The sequence below is a fragment of the Canis lupus genome, chromosome 1, assembly GCF_048164855.1.
Source record: "Canis lupus baileyi chromosome 1, mCanLup2.hap1, whole genome shotgun sequence".
Taxonomy (NCBI): Eukaryota; Metazoa; Chordata; class Mammalia; order Carnivora; family Canidae; genus Canis; species Canis lupus.
In genome coordinates this window covers 30,062,350-30,081,217 of record NC_132838.1, presented here as the reverse complement: position 1 = coordinate 30,081,217, position 18,868 = coordinate 30,062,350, and the positions used below count along the sequence as shown (strand labels likewise).

The following is an 18,868-nucleotide window of genomic DNA, read 5'->3' as shown; positions in this document are numbered from 1 at the left end:
CTACACCAAGATCTGGAGACGAAAGGAGGCCGTCATTTTCCTAGAAATGAGAAAGCATACTCATAAAAACCTACCACAGACTCTTATATTTCTTTTAGTATATCATCAGCCCAGCACTACACAGATCACTGGGAAGGAGGATAGGACTGTTAAAATTCCAACTGGCTCAGACTTACTGTTTTAGGAGGAATAAATGGTCTGTTGTGAGAATTAAAAGAAGTAACATATGGGATCCCTGGGTGGCGCAGCGGTTTGGCGCCTGCCTTTGGCCCAGGGCACGATCCTGGAGACCCGGGATCGAATCCCACATCGGGCTCCCGGTGCATGGAGCCTGCTTCTCCCTCTGCCTATGTCTCTGCCTCTCTCTCTCTCTCTCTCTCTGTGACTATCATAAATAAATAAAAATTAAAAAAAAAAGAAGTAACATGTTAAAATCCTGGAATTTAGTAGGCACCTTGTGTTAAATCTTTAGTGTATAATATGTGAAAGTATTTTGCGTTTCTTTATGTATTGTTACATTTATCCATTTTCAACATGAGCACTTAACTAAATTAAGTATCCCTCTTCCTAAAATATTCCTAAAGGTTTTCTTTCTGCATCTAGCTGAACATTTAACTGACAAGAGTAAAACTGCAGTCTGTATACTTTTCACATGGGCCTTATTTGAATTTCACATGCCACAGCTGTTGTGGGGTGATGTGGGATAGGCAGTACTTGTTTGAAATCATGTTTGGTTTTACACAGAATGGTCTTCTCATTCGTAAGGGGAGATAGAAAGTCATTTTCAGAACTTTGAACATGGCTCTCCTGTTGTAATGCCAAAAAAAGATCCATACCCAGGAAATTGAAAGCATTAAGCCTGTTTTTAGCATTAATATGTTCATTTTTCCATAGTAACTTGTTAAAGGACAGACAGCTTTGCCTTATCAACTAATTTTCTTTGACGTCAATGACAGTGCTATTCAAACAGTAATATGTGCCTAATAACTACTTAGTTTTTACATTATTAATGGGATTGGCTTTACTTTGGGAGAGTTATGTAACAAGCCAATCAACATACAAATAGAGACCAATGCCTATTTTCCATTTGCCAGATTAGCCCTTTTTTCTTTTTCTTGGCTTCAAGATGTCTTTCTCTGTATTATCTCCTTTTCCACTACCCTTTATGCCCCCCAGAGTTTTATCTCACCACCATTCCACTGATACCAGTTTTGGTCAGTCCTTTATTGTGTCTGTTAGGTGAGTTTCCAAATTTTAGATTTTTTTTTAGAACTCAAATCCTGAACGGTTTGTAATAACTCAGCATGACCCCTTGCTCGTTGATGTCCTGATATAGCTGGCACCTAGGTGACTAGCAGTTCCAGGATGACCTGGAGACCCGGGTAGAACATACAATGTGCCCACAGTTGCTTGGTAAACAAGCACCCTGGTGAATTGGTCTCATGTCTTGACCTTGCTTTAATGTCACACCCAGAAAATGATAGATTGGATGAATATGGCCTGACCAAGTCAAAATCCAGGAATGGTCATATTCAGGATGTCATTGTAGAGGTTCATAATTGCAGCTAACAAGTACTGATAACCTAAGGGACACAACTAAGGCTTGCTTTATGTAGCTCAGTTATCAGAAGGTTGAGTGAGAAAACTAGATATTTGCCAAACATTATGCTGAAAAGGGAGGAGAATGTGGAAGGACAGGGGTTATTTCATTCCGTGAATTAAAGGGGATCATTTGCAAGCCTGGCTGAACATCGCAGTCATTTGTAGAGTCTTCCAGCTGTGTAGATGGAGTTCTTTGCCTCTGGAGATTCTGCTTAATGAATCCATGTTATTGAATAGATTAACCACAATCAATAATATGCTTATTCTCTTTTTAGTAAAGGTTTAGGCTTTCTCCATATTTTGCTGTCACTCCCTTCCTCCTAAATCTTTACTGTTCCTCACATCCTTAAAAATTAAGTGTAAACCACTGACACCACTTTTACCTGTCTTCAGAGCTTTCCCAAATGTATCCCCTCCCACCCTCCCAGCCTTCTTAGAATATGGGTTTTACATTTTTTAAAAATGTTATTTATTTATTTGAGAGAGAGAGTGAGCAAGCTAGTGAGTGAACACAAGCAGGGAAGAACAGAGGGAGAGGGAGAAGCAGGTTCCCCACTAAGCAGAGAGCCCGACACAGGGCTCGATCCTGGGACTCCAGGATTGTGACCTGAGCCAAAGGCAGATGCTTAACTGACTTAGCCACCCGGGCACCCTGGGGCTTACAGTTTCATTTGAGAGAATTGGCAGTTATTGAAAGGCTAAGTTTAGATTGGTGAAACATATGAAAACTATTCAGTCTCAGGAGCAATCAGAAAAGTACCGTGTTAAAATCCTAAGCTATGCTTTCTTGTTATCATTTGGCAAAGATAAAAAGAGATAATACTTTATTTTGGCATGAATAAAGAGAAACAGGTATTGATATATTCTTGGAAAGAATGATGTTTGTCACAAAATATATTTGATTGATATATTTTATGAAGGAGAGAGATCTCTTTCCTACACTGCTCTTAAGAAAGTGAGTTGGGAGACCTTTCTGGAAAGCAGTTTGGCATCATACATCAAGAGCCTTCAAATAATTCATGTTCTTTAATCCAGTTGTGTCCTTTAGAAAATATCCTAAAGAAACAGCTGATGTGGAAATAAAGATGCGTTTGCAACAATGTTTACTACACTGAATTTTATGGTAACAAAAAGTTGCAAGAAACCTAAATGTCCAACATTTGGGGAAAATGTTAAGCAAAGGATAACCTCCCCATATGATGGAATATCATTCATTCAAAATTGTGGGGTTGGGGTTTGGTGGTAAAAATATAGGTAACATAAAACTCACCATTTTAACTGTTTGAAGTGTGTAGTTCAGTGGCATTAAGTACCATCACATTACTGTGCAGCCATCACCACTATCCATCCACAGCACTTCTTATCTTACAAAATTCACACTCTATACTCATTAGACAACTTCCCATTTTCCCCTCTTCCCAGCCATTGGTGACCACCATTCTATTTTCTTTCTCGATGAATTTGACTACATTACTATATTTGACTATACTACTATATTTCATATAGGTGGGGTCATATGGTATTTTGTCTTTTTTGCAACTGGCTTATTTTACTTACCATAATATTGTCCATCCATGTTGTAACATGTCAAAATTTACTTTTTAAATCTAAATAATACTCTATTTTAAGTATACACTGTATTAAATTTATCTGTTCATCCGTTAATGGACATCTGTGCTGTTTTCGGCCACTTTTGGGCCAATGTGAATAATGCTGCTGTGAACATTGGGGTACAAATATCTGTTTAGTTTCCTGCTTTTGGTTCATTTGGTGTATACCCAGAAGGAAATGGTAGTTTTAAAAAAAATATTTGATAGTAAGGTGCATCATGATATCCAAACAAAATTTAAAAGCAGATTATAAAAATAACATGAATCTCTCTCTCTCTTTTTTTTTATTTTTTATTTTTGGAAAAAAGTATGTGAAGAGGAAAAGGGCTGGAAGGAAATAGTAAGGATATGGGGTTATTCTATTTTCTTCCTGACTTTTATGTTATAAAATGGATCAGAAATTGATAAGCAGTTTGAAATGAAGAGAGGGTTTTCCCCCATCTCCAGACCAAATTAATGGAGTGATTTGGCACTAGTTTTCTTCTTATGCTGTCCTGCTTTGTGAGTTATTTTATGAGTGATTAATTTAAGAAATATCCCTAGAGATGCAAAGCACCATGAAATTCTAATTTAATTACTTTTATGTCTCACAGAAAGAATCACAGCTGTTCTATCACAAAGGAGGAAAAATGACAGCTAAATAGAACTTGACTTGAGCTCAGTTTCTTCTTTGATATAAAGGAGATGCTCTAGCTAGAAATAATCAACTCAAGAATATTTCCTTTATTCTTGACTTTGTTGAACATCTCAGTGCAGATGCAAGAAATGAACTGTCTTTGTTACAAGACTTCATCACTCACTTCATAATCAAGTACTTGCCTCTTTTAGAGGTAGCTTGCAATCAGGTGACAAATACAGTTGCTAATAATAAGGCAGCCTTGAACAAAAATCTATTGCTTTGTTCGACTAAGAAATTTTGTTTTATATATTTTAAACCCATGTTAATAGATATGTTTAGGATTATAAATTTTTCATTGAATTTACCCTTTTATCATTATGAAATGCTCCTCCTCTGCCTTGTAAAAACTTCTGCCTTAAAGTCAGTTTTGTCTAATATTAGTCACAGCAGACTTCTTTGGGTTAATATTTGAGTGATATATCTTTATGCATCATTTTACTTTCAACTTAACCGTATTCTGTTACTTAAAGTGTGTCTCTTAAATGTATATAATTGAGAATCTATCTTTCTTTCCTTCTTTCTTCCTTTTTTCATTCATTCTTTCTTATTTATTTATTTATTTTTACATAAAGACAACAAAACGAAGTTTATTTTATTGTGATTAAAGAGAAAGATGCATAAACACTAAATTGTTATACTCTTTTTCTTTCTTTCTTTCTTTCTTTCTTTCTTTCTTTCTTTCTTTCTTTCTTCTTTCTTTCTTTCTTTCTTTCTTTCTTTCTTTCTTTCTTTCTTTCTTTCTTTGTTATTGTTGTTATTAACTTGACAAATCTCTTATTTGTAGTATTTGGGTCATTTTTATTTATTGTGATAACTGATATTTGCAAGTATGTTTTACCATCTTGCTATTTATTTTCTATTAGTTACATTATTTTTTTAGTATTCCATTTCCCCTCTTATTTTCTATTAATTTAGTATTATATTTTATCCCCTATTAGCTCTTTACTCATACTTTTAGCTTAGTAGTTCCAGAGATGGCCATCTATATTCTTGGCTTTTACAGTCTACCTTAAATTTGTACTTTACCACTCCTGAACAAGGAAAGAAACTTAAGGGAGTTTAAATATTCAACAGTTTTTAAAATATTAGTATCTTTTATATACAACCACCTATTTACCCTTTCTGATGTTCTTTCTGCAGTTCAGTGCTTTAACTGGAATTACTTTCCTTTAGTCTAAAGAAGTACTTTTAGTATTTTTTGTAGTGTGGATCTGCTGGCAGTTAATCCTTCCAGGTTTTGCTTGTTTGTAAACAACTTTCTTATACTTCTTTTTTGCTTTCATCACTCTAAAAATGTTATTGCATTATCTTTTGGCTTCCATAATTTGTATTGCTAAGTTAGCTATCAATTTTATTGCTCCTTTATAAGTAATGTGTCTTTTTCACTCTGGCTGATTTTAAGATTTTTCTGTGTCTTTAGTTTCACCATTTAGACTGTGATTATTTTATTTTATCCTACTTGAAGTTTGCTGAACTTCTTTAATCTGTGGGTTAATATTTTCAACACTTTGGGAGTAATGTTTTTGACCATTATGTCTTCAAATATTTCTTGTGTTCTGTATTCTTTTTCTCTTCTTTCTGGAGTTATAATAATACATATGCTAGACAATTTAACTATGTCTCATATGTCTCATGCTTTGTTGTATTTCCCCCCACTTTTTTCTCTCTCTGCTTTCAGTTAGATACTTTATATTGACCTGTTCTTCATTTCACCAAATCTGTCTTTTGCTCTGTCTAGTCTATTAAACTCATAAAAAGAATTCTTATTTTCAGGTATTGTATGTTTTAGTTCTAGATTATCTGATTCTTTTTCTTTAAGAGTCCAACACTCCATTGAAATTGTTTATCTTTTTATCCCCTTTGTCCATCTTTTTCTTGATTTTTTGTAATAATTAGTTTAAACTTTTTGTTTATAAACTTCAGTATCTGAATTATCTCTGAGTCAGCTGCTCTTGTCTGTTTTTGCTCTTTTGTTTATTGGTCACATTTTTCTGGCTTTCTGCATGTCTCATAGTTATTGTAGACCATACATTTTGTATTTAAGAATTATTAAGACTGAAGATGATTTTATTTTCTCTGACAGAAAGTTCTCACTTTACTTTGTTAGCCAGATAGGATAAGAATCTGATTACCTCAAAAAATGCAATTGAGTTGGGGTACCTTGGTGGTGCAGTTGGTTAAGCATCTGACTCTTGGTTTTGGTTCAGATTGTGATCTCAGGGTTGTTAGATTCAGCCCACATGGGGCTCCATGATCAGCATGGAGTCTGCTTAAGGTCCTTTCTCCCTCACCCTATGCCCCTCTCTCCCCAACATGCTTGTGCTCTCTCTCTCTCTCCCTCTCTTTCTCTCTCTCTCTCTCTCAAATAAATAAATATAAGAAAATTCAATTGACTTGAATTGGTCTGGGTTTCAGTTTTAGTTGGCCCAATCTATCTTGATTTTGTCTCAGCTTTTGATTGAGAGCCACGCAGGTCTCTATCTCCTTATCCCTAAGTACTGTGGGAGATTTCATATCTGCCCTTTGAAGTTTTGAGTTTAACTCTGTTCTTTCATATCATACAGCTCTAAAATTTGGTAATTTTTTTTTTTTTTTAAGGAGGAAACTCCTGTTTGTTGCAGGCTTCCTTCGCTAGTGGAACTTTACATTTAAGTACTGTCAGACTTGAGGAGATTTTACTCTGCCATCCCATCTCCTAGCCCTTTATGTAACCCAACATTCAACTAATGTCCTGTGGAAAAAACTGACTACATGCTTGAGGCTCCTTTAGGTTTCATTCCATCCTGATATCCCATACAACTATCAGGAAATCCACTAGTTTCTCTTTTCCCTGGTAGAGTTTCAGATAGGAAGTTTCTCTGCCTATGCCAAGCCCAAGCCTCATCTTGTGGTGAGGATGAACAAATACCCCTATAGAAGACAAAGCAATTCAGCTCATCTTGGAAGGGCAGTTCCCTTTCTGATGTTTTATTTCAAAGATGTTTTTAATTGTTGCTTCCATAGATCTCCTGGTCTATAAAAATATGTTTTTGATTATGTATCCATTTTTCCCTATAGTTGTTATAGCAGAAGTGATGGCTTCTAAATAGACTACTACATCTGTTTTGAAGCTAAAGTTTCCCCCCAGGCATTAAATATTTTTCTATAATTTATTTATTTATTTATTTATTTTTTACTTTAAAAGTATTTATTCATTTTATTTTTTTTTAATTTATTTTTTATTGGTGTTCAATTTACTAACATACAGAATAACACCCAGTGCCCGTCACCCATTCACTCCCACCCCCCGCCCTCCTCCCCTTCTACCACCCCTAGTTCGTTTCCCAGAGTTAGCAGTCTTTACGTTCTGTCTCCCTTTCTGATATTTCCCACACATTTCTTCTCCCTTCCCTTCTATTCCCTTTCACTATTATTTATATTCCCCAAATAAATGGGAACATATAATGTTTGTCCTTCTCCGACTGACTTACTTCACTCAGCATAATACCCTCCAGTTCCATCCACGTTGAAGCAAATGGTGGGTATTTGTCATTTCTAAGAGCTGAGTAATATTCCATTGTATACATAAACCACATCTTCTTTATCCATTCATCTTTCGTTGGACACCGAGGCTCCTTCCACAGTTTGGCTATCGTGGCCATTGCTGCTATAAACATCGGGGTGCAGGTGTCCCGGCGTTTCATTGCATTTGTATCTTTGGGGTAAATCCCCAACAGTGCAATTGCTGGGTCGTAGGGCAGGTCTATTTTTAACTCTTTGAGGAACCTCCACACAGTTTTCCAGAGTGGCTGCACCAGTTCACATTCCCACCAACAGTGTAAGAGGGTTCCCTTTTCTCCGCATCCTCTCCAACATTTGTTGTTTCCTGCCTTGTTAATTTTCCCCATTCTCACTGGTGTGAGGTGGTATCTCATTGTAGTTTTGATTTGTATTTCCCTGATGGCAAGTGATGCAGAGCATTTTCTCATGTGCATGTTGGCCATGTCTATGTCTTCCTCTGTGAGATTTCTGTTCATGTCTTTTGCCCATTTCATGATTGGATTGTTTGTTTCTTTGGTGTTGAGTTTAATAAGTTCTTTATAGATCTTGGAAACTAGTCCTTTATCTGATATGTCATTTGCAAATATCTTCTCCCATTCTGTAGGTTGTCTTTGAGTTTTGTTGACTGTATCCTTTGCTGTGCAAAAGCTTCTTATCTTGATGAAGTCCCAATAGTTCATTTTTGCTTTTGTTTCTTTTGCCTTCGTGGATGTATCTTGCAAGAAGTTACTATGGCCGAGTTCAAAAAGGGTGTTGCCTGTGTTCTTCTCTAGAATTTTGATGGAATCTTGTCTCACATTTAGATCTTTCATCCATTTTGAGTTTATCTTTGTGTATGCTGAAAGAGAGTGGTCTAGTTTCATTCTTCTGCATGTGGATGTCCAATTTTCCCAGCACCATTTATTGAAGAGACTGTCTTTCTTCCAATGGATAGTCTTTCCTCCTTTATCGAATATTAGTTGCCCATAAAGTTCAGGGTCCACTTCTGGATTCTCTATTCTGTTCCACTGATCTATGTGTCTGTTTTTGTGCCAGTACCACACTGTCTTGATGACCACAGCTTTGTAGTACAACCTGAAATCTGGCATTGTGATGCCCCCAGATATGGTTTTCTTTTTTAAAATTCCCCTGGCTATTCGGGGTCTTTTCTGATTCCACACAAATCTTAAAATAATTTGTTCTAACTCTCTGAAGAAAGTCCATGGTATTTTGATAGGGATTGCATTAAACGTGTATATTGCCCTGGGTAACATTGACATTTTCACAATATTAATTCTGCCAATCCATGAGCATGGAATATTTTTCCATCTCTTTGTGTCTTCCTCAATTTCTTTCAGAAGTGTTCTATAGTTTTGAGGGTATAGATCCTTTACATCTTTGGTGAGGTTTATTCCTAGGTATCTTATGCTTTTGGGTGCAATTGTAAATGGGATTGACTCCTTAATTTCTCTTTCTTCAGTCTCATTGTTAGTGTATAGAAATGCCACTGACTTCTGGGCATTGATTTTGTATCCTGCCACGCTACCGAATTGCTGTATGAGTTCTAGCAATCTTGGGGTGGAGACTTTTGGGTTTTCTATGTAGAGTATCATGTCATCGGCGAAGAGGGAGAGTTTGACTTCTTCTTTGCCAATTTGAATGCCTTTAATGTCTTTTTGTTGTCTGATTGCTGAGGCTAGGACTTCCAGTACTATGTTGAACAGCAATGGTGAGAGTGGACATACCTGTCTTGTTCCTGATCTTAGGGGAAATGCTCCTAGTGCTTCCCCATTGAGAATGATATTTGCTGTGGGCTTTTCATAGATGGCTTTTAAGATGTCGAGGAATGTTCCCTCTATCCCTACACTCTGAAGAGTTTTGATCAGAAATGGATGCTGTATTTTGTCAAATGCTTTCTCTGCATCCAATGAGAGGATCATATGATTCTTGGTTTTTCTCTTGCTGATATGATGAATCACATTGATTGTTTTACGGGTGTTGAACCAGCCTTGTGTCCCAGGGATAAATCCCACTTGGTCATGGTGAATAATTTTCTTAATGTACTGTTGGATCCTATTGGCCAGTATCTTGTTGAGAATTTTTGCATCCATGTTCATCAGGGATATTGGTCTGTAATTCTCCTTTTTGGTGGGGTCTTTGTCTGGCTTTGGAATTAAAGTGATGCTGGCTTCATAGAACGAATTTGGAAGTACTCCATCTCTTTCTATCTTTCCAAACAGCTTTAGGAGAATAGGTATGGTTTCTTCTTTAAACGTTTGATAAAATTCCACTGGGAAGCCATCTGGCCCTGGACTCTTGTGTCTTGGGAGGTTTTTGATGACTGCTTGAATTTCCTCCCTGGTTATTGGCCTGTTCAGGTTTTCGATTTCTTCCTGTTCCAGTTTTGGTAGTTTGTGGCTTTCCAGGAATGTGTCCATTTCTTCTAGATTGCCTAATTTATTGGCGTATAGCTGTTCATAATATGTTTTTAAAATCGTTTGTATTTCCTTGGTGTTGGTAGTGATCTCTCCTTTCTCATTCATGATTTTATTAATTTGAGTCTTCTCTCTCTTCTTTTTAATAAGGCTGGCTAATGGTTTATCTATCTTATTAATTCTTTCAAAGAACCAACTCCTGGTTCTGTTGATCTGTTCCACAGTTCTTCTGGTCTCGATTTCGTTGAGTTCTGCTCGAATCTTTATTAACTCCCTTCTTCTCTTGGGTGTAGGATCTATTTGCTGTTTTTTCTCTAGCTCCTTTATGTGTAAGGTTAGCTTCCGTATTTGAGTTCTTTCCAGTTTTTGAATGGATGCTTGTATTGCGATGTATTTCCCCCTTAGGACTGCTTTTGCTGCATCCCAAAGATTTTGAACGGTTGTATCTTCATTCTCATTAGTTTCCATGAATCTTTTTAATTCTTCCTTAATTTCCTGATTGACCCTTTTATCTTTTAGCAGGATGGTCCTTAACCTCCACGTGTTTGAGGTCCTTCCAAACTTCTTGTTGTGATTTAGTTCTAATTTCAAGGCATTATGGTCCGAGAATATGCAGGGGACGATCCCAATCTTTTGGTATCGGTTCAGACCCGATTTGTGACCCAATATGTGGTCTATTCTGGAGAAAGTTCCATGTGCGCTTGAGAAGAATGTGTATTCAGTTGAGTTTGGATGTAAAGTTCTGTAGATATCTGTGAAATCCATCTGGTCCAGTGTATCATTTAAAGCTCTCGTTTCTTTGGAGATGTTGTGCTTAGAAGACCTATCGAGTATAGAAAGAGCTAGATTGAAGTCACCAAGTATAAGTGTATTATTATCTAAGTATTTCTTCACTTTGGTTAATAATTGATTTATATATTTGGCAGCTCCCACATTCGGAGCATATATATGGAGGATTGTTAAGTCCTCTTGTTGAATAGATCCTTTAAGTATGATATAGTGTCCCTCTTCATCTCTCACTACAGTCTTTGGGGTAAATTTTAGTTTATCTGATATAAGGATGGCTACCCCTGCTTTCTTTTGAGGACCATTCGAATGGCAAATGGTTCTCCAACCTTTTATTTTCAGGCTGTAGGTGTCCTTCTGTCTAAAATGAGTCTCTTGTAGACAGCAAATAGATGGGTCCTGCTTTTTTATCCAGTCTGAAACCCTGCGCCTTTTGATGGGGTCATTAAGCCCGTTCACATTCAGAGTTACTATTGAGAGATATGAGTTTAGTGTCATCATGATATCTATTCAGTCTTTGTTTTTGTGGACTGTTCCACTGAACTTCTTCTTAAAGGGGAATTTTAAGAGTCCCCCTTAAAATTTCTTGCAGAGCTGGTTTGGAGGTCACATATTCTTTTAGTTGCTGCCTGTCTTGGAAGCTCTTTATCTCTCCTTCCATTTTGAATGAGAGCCTTGCTGGATAAAGTATTCTTGGTTGCATGTTCTTCTCATTTAGGACCCTGAATATATCCTGCCAGCCCTTTCTGGCCTGCCAGGTCTCTGTGGAGAGGTCTGCTGTTACCCTAATACTCCTCCCCATAAAAGTCAGGGATTTCTTGTCTCTTGCTGCTTTAAGGATCTTCTCCTTATCTTTGGAATTTGCAAGCTTCACAATTAAATGTCGAGGTGTTGAACGGTTTTTATTGATTTTAGGGGGGGATCTCTCTATTTCCTGGATCTGAATGCCTGTTTCCCTTCCCAGATTAGGAAAGTTTTCAGCTAGAATTTGTTCAAATACATATTCTGGCCCTCTGTCCCTTTCGGCGCCCTCGGGAACCCCAATTAAACGTAGGTTTTTCTTCCTCAGGCTGTCGTTTATTTCCCTTAATCTATCTTCATGGTCTTTTAATTGTTTGTCTCTTTTTTCCTCAGTTTCCCTCTTTGCCATCAACTTGTCTTCCATGTCACTCACTCGTTCTTCCACCTCGTTAACCCTCGTCGTTAGGACTTCTAGTTTGGATTGCATCTCATTCAATTGATTTTTAATTTCTGCCTGATTAGCTCTAAATTCTGCAGTCATGAAGTCTCTTGAGTCCTTTATACTTTTTTCTAGAGCCACCAGTAGCTGTATAATAGTGCTTCTGAATTGGCTTTCTGACATTGAATTGTAATCCAGATTTTGTAACTCTGTGGGAGAGAGGACTGTTTCTGATTCTTTCTTTTGAGGTGAGGTTTTCCTTCTAGTCATTTTGCTCAGTGCAGAGTGGCCAAAAGCAAGTTGTATTGGGAAAAAGAGAAAAAGAGAGGAGAGAAAGAAGGAAAGAAAAGAGAAAGAGAAAAAAAAGGGAAGAAAAAAACGAAAAAAAAAAGAAAGAAAAAGAGAAAGAAAAAGAAAGGAGAAAAAAAGGGGGTGGGGGAAGGAAACAAATCAAAAAGCAAAACAAAACAAAAACAACAACAACAACAAAAAGAACTACCGGGGAGTATCTTCTGATTCTGTGTACTTTTAAGTCCCTTGGCTTCTCCTGGAACTTGTCCGTCTAGCTGGTGTTCTGGGGCAGGGGCCTGTTTTGCTGATTTCCAGGTGTTAGCACTTGGGGGAGCTGCTCAGCCCCCTCCTGGTGCAGGGCTCAGTGGGGGTTGTTTACCCCTTGAGGCCGCAGGAGGAACAGCCCCAGTGGCGGGGCCAGCTCTGGAAACCTGGATTCAGCCCCCGCAGGAACTCCGGAGCTCTCCGTCTGCAGGGCCTGGAGGCTCCGGGGCGGGGCCGCTGATCTGCTCAGCTGGGGCAGGAGCGTCCTCGCTGTCCTGGGCCCTCCCGGCCTCTGCCTGTCCCGGGGAGGCCGGATCCTGGGCTGTGTCCCGGCGCCCTGTGCTCCGGAGCCTCTGCTGGTGGATTCGCGCTCCCGCCCCGCAGCCCCCTCCGCGGAGCCGCCCCCGAGCCCCCCGAGCTGCTCCTGGAACCGCGCAGCCCCCTCCGCACGGAGCCTCTTCCTCTGCCCGAGCCCGGCCGAGCTGCTCCCGGGGCCGCGCAGCCCCCTCCGCGGAGCCGCCGCCCGAGCCCCCCCCCCCTCCCCCCCCCCCCCCCCCCGAGCTGCTCCGGTCCCGCCGGGTCCCGCCGGGTCCCGCCGTGCGCGCTGCAGCCCTTAGGGAGCTCGGCGCACTCTCCTGGGCGCGCAGTTGCTGTTAGTGTCCCCGGGAGCCCGAGGGCATCCCCGCCCTCCTGGGTCCTGCTCCAACTCCCCGCGAGCCCCTTTCCGCCCGGGAAGGTCGGTGCAGCTCCTGCGTCTCCGGGACGGGGCTCTCCTGTCCTGGGGACACTCGCCCCGGCCTCAGCCCGGCTCCTCGCGGGCCCCTCCCCCTTGGAGGCCTTTGGTTTCTTTATTTCTTTTTCCCCCGTCTTCCTACCTTGGTAGATGCGCGAAATCTTCTCACTGTAGCATTCCAGCTGGTCTCTCTTTAAATCTCAGGCCGAATTCATAGATTTTCAGGATAATTTGAAGGTTTTCTAGGTAGTTTAGTTTGGTGGAGACAGGTGATTTGGAGACCCTACTCTTCCGCCATCTTGCCATTTTTCTATAATTTAAATGGTTATATAACTTTCAAACATTTGGAATACATTTTATTCCATATTTATAATATTGTGGGAAATTTAGAGTACTTTTTCATCTTATAATAAATATTCCTATACCTGAATTTTTGATTACCTATTTGATGCTTTTCCATAGTATAAATTTATAGCTGTGTAATTGTGTCAACAGATATGCATAATTTTTAAAAATTTTATAATTTTGATATATACTGGCAAATTTCAGACAAGAAATGCAGTACTAATTTACTTTGACAGTGTGTGAGATTCTTAATTTCTGTGGGTGGTATATTAATAATATATGACAGGATTTTATTTCTCTCATAACACACCTACACATTATCTTAATCTCCAGGAGAATCCAGAAAATGTTAAGACTTTCTCCTCAATACTGAAGTCATTGTCACGGAACGCTATGAATCCTAAAAAATATATAAATTATTAATTTTATTGGTATTTATATTTTGGCTAAAAACATAAAAATATGTGTTGTTTATGGTGACATAAAAACAGATGTAAGCCAGACTTTTCATTTTGGTTGGTTTTCGCACTTAGGAAGCCCTTAATCAATTTTTATTGATTGATTTGAATATGTCTTGCTTTTTGTATTTTTCCTTTAATATCTTTAAGAGAAATTCCATGTTCTTTGGTTTCAGGGGAAATGAAAGAATTTATTTGTTGGAAATATTGCATATCTTGATATGAATTGGTAGAAAAGAAAGTAAACAACTTCTTTCTTCTTCTGTATTCTTTTTATTGGGATCTTCCACTTGTCTCTGAACAAACACAAAAACCTTTGAGACTTACAGGAGTCTAAGATGTAAAAATCATGTCATTCCTTTATATGACTAGTTTTAAATATCAGCAGTCTGGGTACATGTTTTTTCCATTTTAGAATTGGAAAACATCTATACTTCTGGAGAAGTAAAAATGCTTTTTGATCACCAACAGTGATGCATTTGGAAATTTTCTTTTCTTCCTCAACTTTCATAACTATTTGATCCAACTAGTTAAGATTAATACTTACTTGATTTTTGTTTCCATTTAGAGATACTTGTTCTATTTTAAAAGTAAGACCCGGATGGCTTAGTGGGTTAAGTGTCCAACTCTTGGTTTTGGCTCAGGTAGCGGGATCAAGCCCCGAGTCAGGTTCTGTGCTCAGCACAGAGTCTGCTTGAGATTCTCTCCATCTACTCCTCCCCTACCACATGTGCACAAGTTCCCTCTCTCAAATAAATAAATCTTTTTAAAAAATTCTGTGACTGTCATGCATTAAAAATGACTATTGTGCTTTAAAAAAACAGTAAGACCCTTAAAAGGGTACATAATCCTCAATATCCAGGAAAAGGTACTTTTTCTTTCCTTTTGAAATTTAACTTATCATTTTAAGTTATGGAAAATTTCAAGCATGTATAAAAGACAAGAGTATACTGTAATGCACACTACTATGCCTGCCACCACTTTTGCTATTCCTGTCTTTTATTTTAACAGTTGATTTAAGTGGGAATGCCTTTATCTTTAAATTATAATGCATTTTTTTTCTGTATAACCTTTTTTTTTTATTATTATCAAGCGGTCATTCATTCAGTATATAGTCCTTAAATTTTCCTTGATTATATTTTTTTAAAATAAAGATTGTATTTTTCGTGTTTGTCTCAAGCAGTTTCTAATGGTCATCAGGGTGTTTATTTTAATTTTCTTTTTCTTTGTGTTCCCAAATGTAATAATATTGAATATTGTTGCCTGTTAAAGGATGGATTTGAGGAAATCCTTGGACAGATTCTAAGAAGTGTTACCTTGAAAGTATAGTGTATGTGCAAACACTGAAGTCTTTTCAAATGTTGAAGTATTTTTCAGAGGTTGATATTTAGTTTCATGCATATTCAGAAAAGGGTTCTTACTCTCTTTGAGCCAAAATTAGTATGCACAGGCACAATGTCTGTTTTTCTTAATTTCTTCGTGCAATTGACATTCTTTATTTTGTTTCTGCATCATTCTTATGATACTGATTGTTCCACTGTGTTACCTAGATGTTCCCCTCATAGCTTTCTGTATTTTTAAGGCTTTTTAAAAACCACTTTTAAAAATAGGTACAGGTTCTTATTTTTTAATTACCACTGCTTACACATGTGTACACATGCACACACAACTCACATTTCTGGTAGATTGTTGAAAAGAGGATTTTTTAAAAGACAGTAGCTACTATGATAAAGGTAAACTAAGCAAGGGAATGCAGTGGAGCCCAGGGCAAGGAAAGACAGTTATTTAAGCATTAAATTTTAACAGCACACTACATTCTGGGGCGAAGGCCAGTGGAATACTTTTGCTTGCTCAGGCATTGGAGTTATGCAAACAGAAGCTATTGCATGCCCAGAGTTTCATGACTGAGGAAGTAAACTTGTACATTTGTTTTCTTTAATAGGTTCAAAAAGGCATTTGAATCTGAGCCATCACTACAGTCAGGAATTAATTATGCAGTCCTTCTCCTGGCAGCTGGGCACCAGTTTGAATCTTCCTTTGAGCTCCGGAAAGTTGGTAATTGAAGCTTGATATTTTACACGGAAATCAAGAAACTGACCCAACTTGGTACAGAGAAAAAAAAATTGTTGATAGATAGACTCTTTGCTTTTTACTACTATTTCTAAAGGATTGCTATTACTATATCTCCCTGTTTAGTGTTTCATACTACTATGCAGAATCCTGAAATTGGGATGTAATTTGGTTTTTAGTTGATTTTGCCTGTTTCTAAAAAACCCTCTGGTTAATATTTATTGTTCCAGCACAAACTAATATTGAAAATATGGGCTCTGCGTTCAGTCCCAATTCCCAAATAAGGCAGTGTTTGGAAATTCAAGAAGATTTCCTTTTTTTTTTTTTTTAAGATTTTATTTATTTATTCATGAGAGACACAGAGAGAGGCAGAGACACAGGCAGAGGGAGAAGCCAGGCTCCATGTGGGGAGCTGGATGCAGTACTTGATCCTGGACCCCAGGGATCATGCCCTGAGATGAAGGCAGATGCACAGCCCCTAAGGCACCCAGGCGTCCCAACATTTCCTATTTAAGATTTAGAGGAAGAGGGAAGCAGGAGAAGGAGAAGAAAAGACCTCTGATATTTTCTATTTCTGATTCTCTTATACACTTTCAAGCACTGTGGTTTTGGTAGTATTGGAGGTGGAGCCTGCCAAAGCCAGGACAAGCAGATGGCAGTCTTGGCAGTGATTAGTCTCCTCAGAGACCATCTCTGAATTGTAGCCATTGATAGAATGTGCTTTTGTCCCTTTTATCTGTGGACATTGTTTCATCTGCTCACCTTTCTTTGGAATTTGAAGATTTCCCACATCTTAGTGAATAAATTTTGTGTGATTTTTTTTTTTTTTTTGCTTCTGGCTTTAATAACACTTTTCAAAGTTTTACATATTGGAATACTGTCTATGGTAGTGAGATGTTGCTCTTAGTTTCTAACCATTCTCTCCGGGAATCTTTCCAACTCTTATAGGAGTCATTACTATAGACCTGGAAATATTATGCCATATTTTTCTTAGAGGGAAAAAAACCCCATCCTAGCGAATGTATGAATTATAGTAGAATCTTTTTCTTTAATATTTTAATCTTTTTTAAAGATTTTATTTATTTATTTGAAAGAAGGAGAGAGGGAGAGCACAAAGGGAGAGGGAAAAGCAGACTCCCTGCCCAGCAGAGAGCCCAATGTGGGACTCGATCCCAGGACCCTGAGATCCTGGCCTGAGATGAAGGCAGAAGCTTAACTGATCGAGCCACCCAGGCACCCCTCCTTTAAGATTTTTAACTGGAGACTGTTTCTGTTTAATTTTCTTTCAAGAAAAATGAGTCCTGAACTTTTTTACATTATTTGGGAAGGACTTATAAAATAGCCATGTGTAATGTTCTGGGAAATCCTGAATGGCAAATAAAGTTTGAGTATTAAGTAATTTTGGAAGGCCCCAGACTAAAAGAATGATAAAATACTTGTTGCTGCTGGATTGCACTGGTATACAATGCACAAAGCTTTATTTGAAATAATTTTTTCAGTTGGTAAATGAAATCAGAGAAAATACATGGTAACTTGTACTTTTCAAAAATTATGATTACAAAAAAATGTTGTACCTAAGGTTGGTTTTCAAACTCTACACTAGCCAAAACTCTTTAAGTACTAGTGATCTAAAAAAATACTTTGTACTGTTACGTTTTTGAACTTAAGGTGAAGTTTTATGGAAGCCTCCAGATCATTACAAGAATTAGCACTGATTTGCATGTATTGATAGATCAATAGCATAGTGACTTGAAAATGTACCTACTCTTCTCATTTTTAAGTTCAACATAGATTAAAATGATCAGCACCCTGCTGAGAGAGTAGATCTTATTGCAAAAAAGAAATGATAATGATCTGATGTGATGGAAGTCTTAGCTAACACCATGGTGGTAACCATTCTGCAATATATAAGTATATCAAAGAAACACATTTTATACCTTGAACTTACACGATGTGATCAATATCAGTTGTGTATTATAATAAAACTGAGGGAAAAGAAGAAGAATGATCAGCACCCTGAGGCTTGAGGAACTATGATTAATATAACTTTATAAAGAAAATATATTTTAATCTTTTTCCAAGAACTCATTTACAATATATATTAAGCATTTGAAAATATACGAAGTTGAATTTTGAATTTGGGAAAGTGCAGAACATACACAGACTTAAAATGTGACTTGACAATGAAACTTTTAGTTACTTCAAGAAATAAATTTTAGGTTTCTAAAATACTGTAATTTACACTCCAAACTGTATATCCTTTATAATTAAAGCTCACTAATTTAGGTTCTGCTCAATCATAAATTATGATATCATATATCATCATAGACTGACTAGTGCTTAATTTTTTTAATGGTAAGATAGAATTAAAAAGATTTTCAAGGAAAGATTTCCTATTATATAGGAATAAATTGTCCTATATAATATTAACAGTATGTAATAGAAATAAGATGAATAAATAAAGCACATTTTGCAAGCACATTTTGCATATTTTAAAGATATATTCTTAAAAAGCTTTTTTTAAATGGTCTAGCCAAATTTCTCAGTATTTTATATCTTCTTCTGTTCCTTCTCTTGGCCCCCTGCAAATGTACAAATGAGCCCAAATTACTGAGTTTCCTTTTAGTAATTAGACTTTTTTTAAAGTGAAATCCCTTTTTCAGATGCATTTTGAAATTTTGATTCATTTATAAAAGATAAGCAACTAAAAATTAAGATGCCAAAAGACAATCACTAAATCTGAAGCTTAGATTTAATATATCATCTTACAGTTAAGATCTCTAAGGTAAGACATGATTCTTAGCTGTCCTAATCTACTGCCCAAAGACTCTCAATTCTAGTTATGTGTGTGTTTGAAGTTAAGACCAACTGTTTCATGATCTGCTTTTTCAGTTTC

At 37.4% G+C, this 18,868-nt stretch overlaps 1 protein-coding gene across 2 annotated transcripts in view; it reads left to right on the top strand.

Annotated features, from left to right (window-relative positions):
• Positions 1-18,868, top strand: part of MAP3K5 (mitogen-activated protein kinase kinase kinase 5) — a 198,881-nt gene that overhangs the window by 91,007 nt on the left and 89,006 nt on the right. For both annotated transcript variants that reach the window (XR_012030333.1, XM_072824984.1), the window contains exon 8: positions 15,845-15,957. Coding sequence is in view for 1 of the 2 variants with exons in the window: in XM_072824984.1 (XP_072681085.1) it covers positions 15,845-15,957 (113 nt within the window). In the remaining variant the exon portion in view is untranslated. The remainder of the gene's footprint in view (positions 1-15,844; positions 15,958-18,868) is intronic.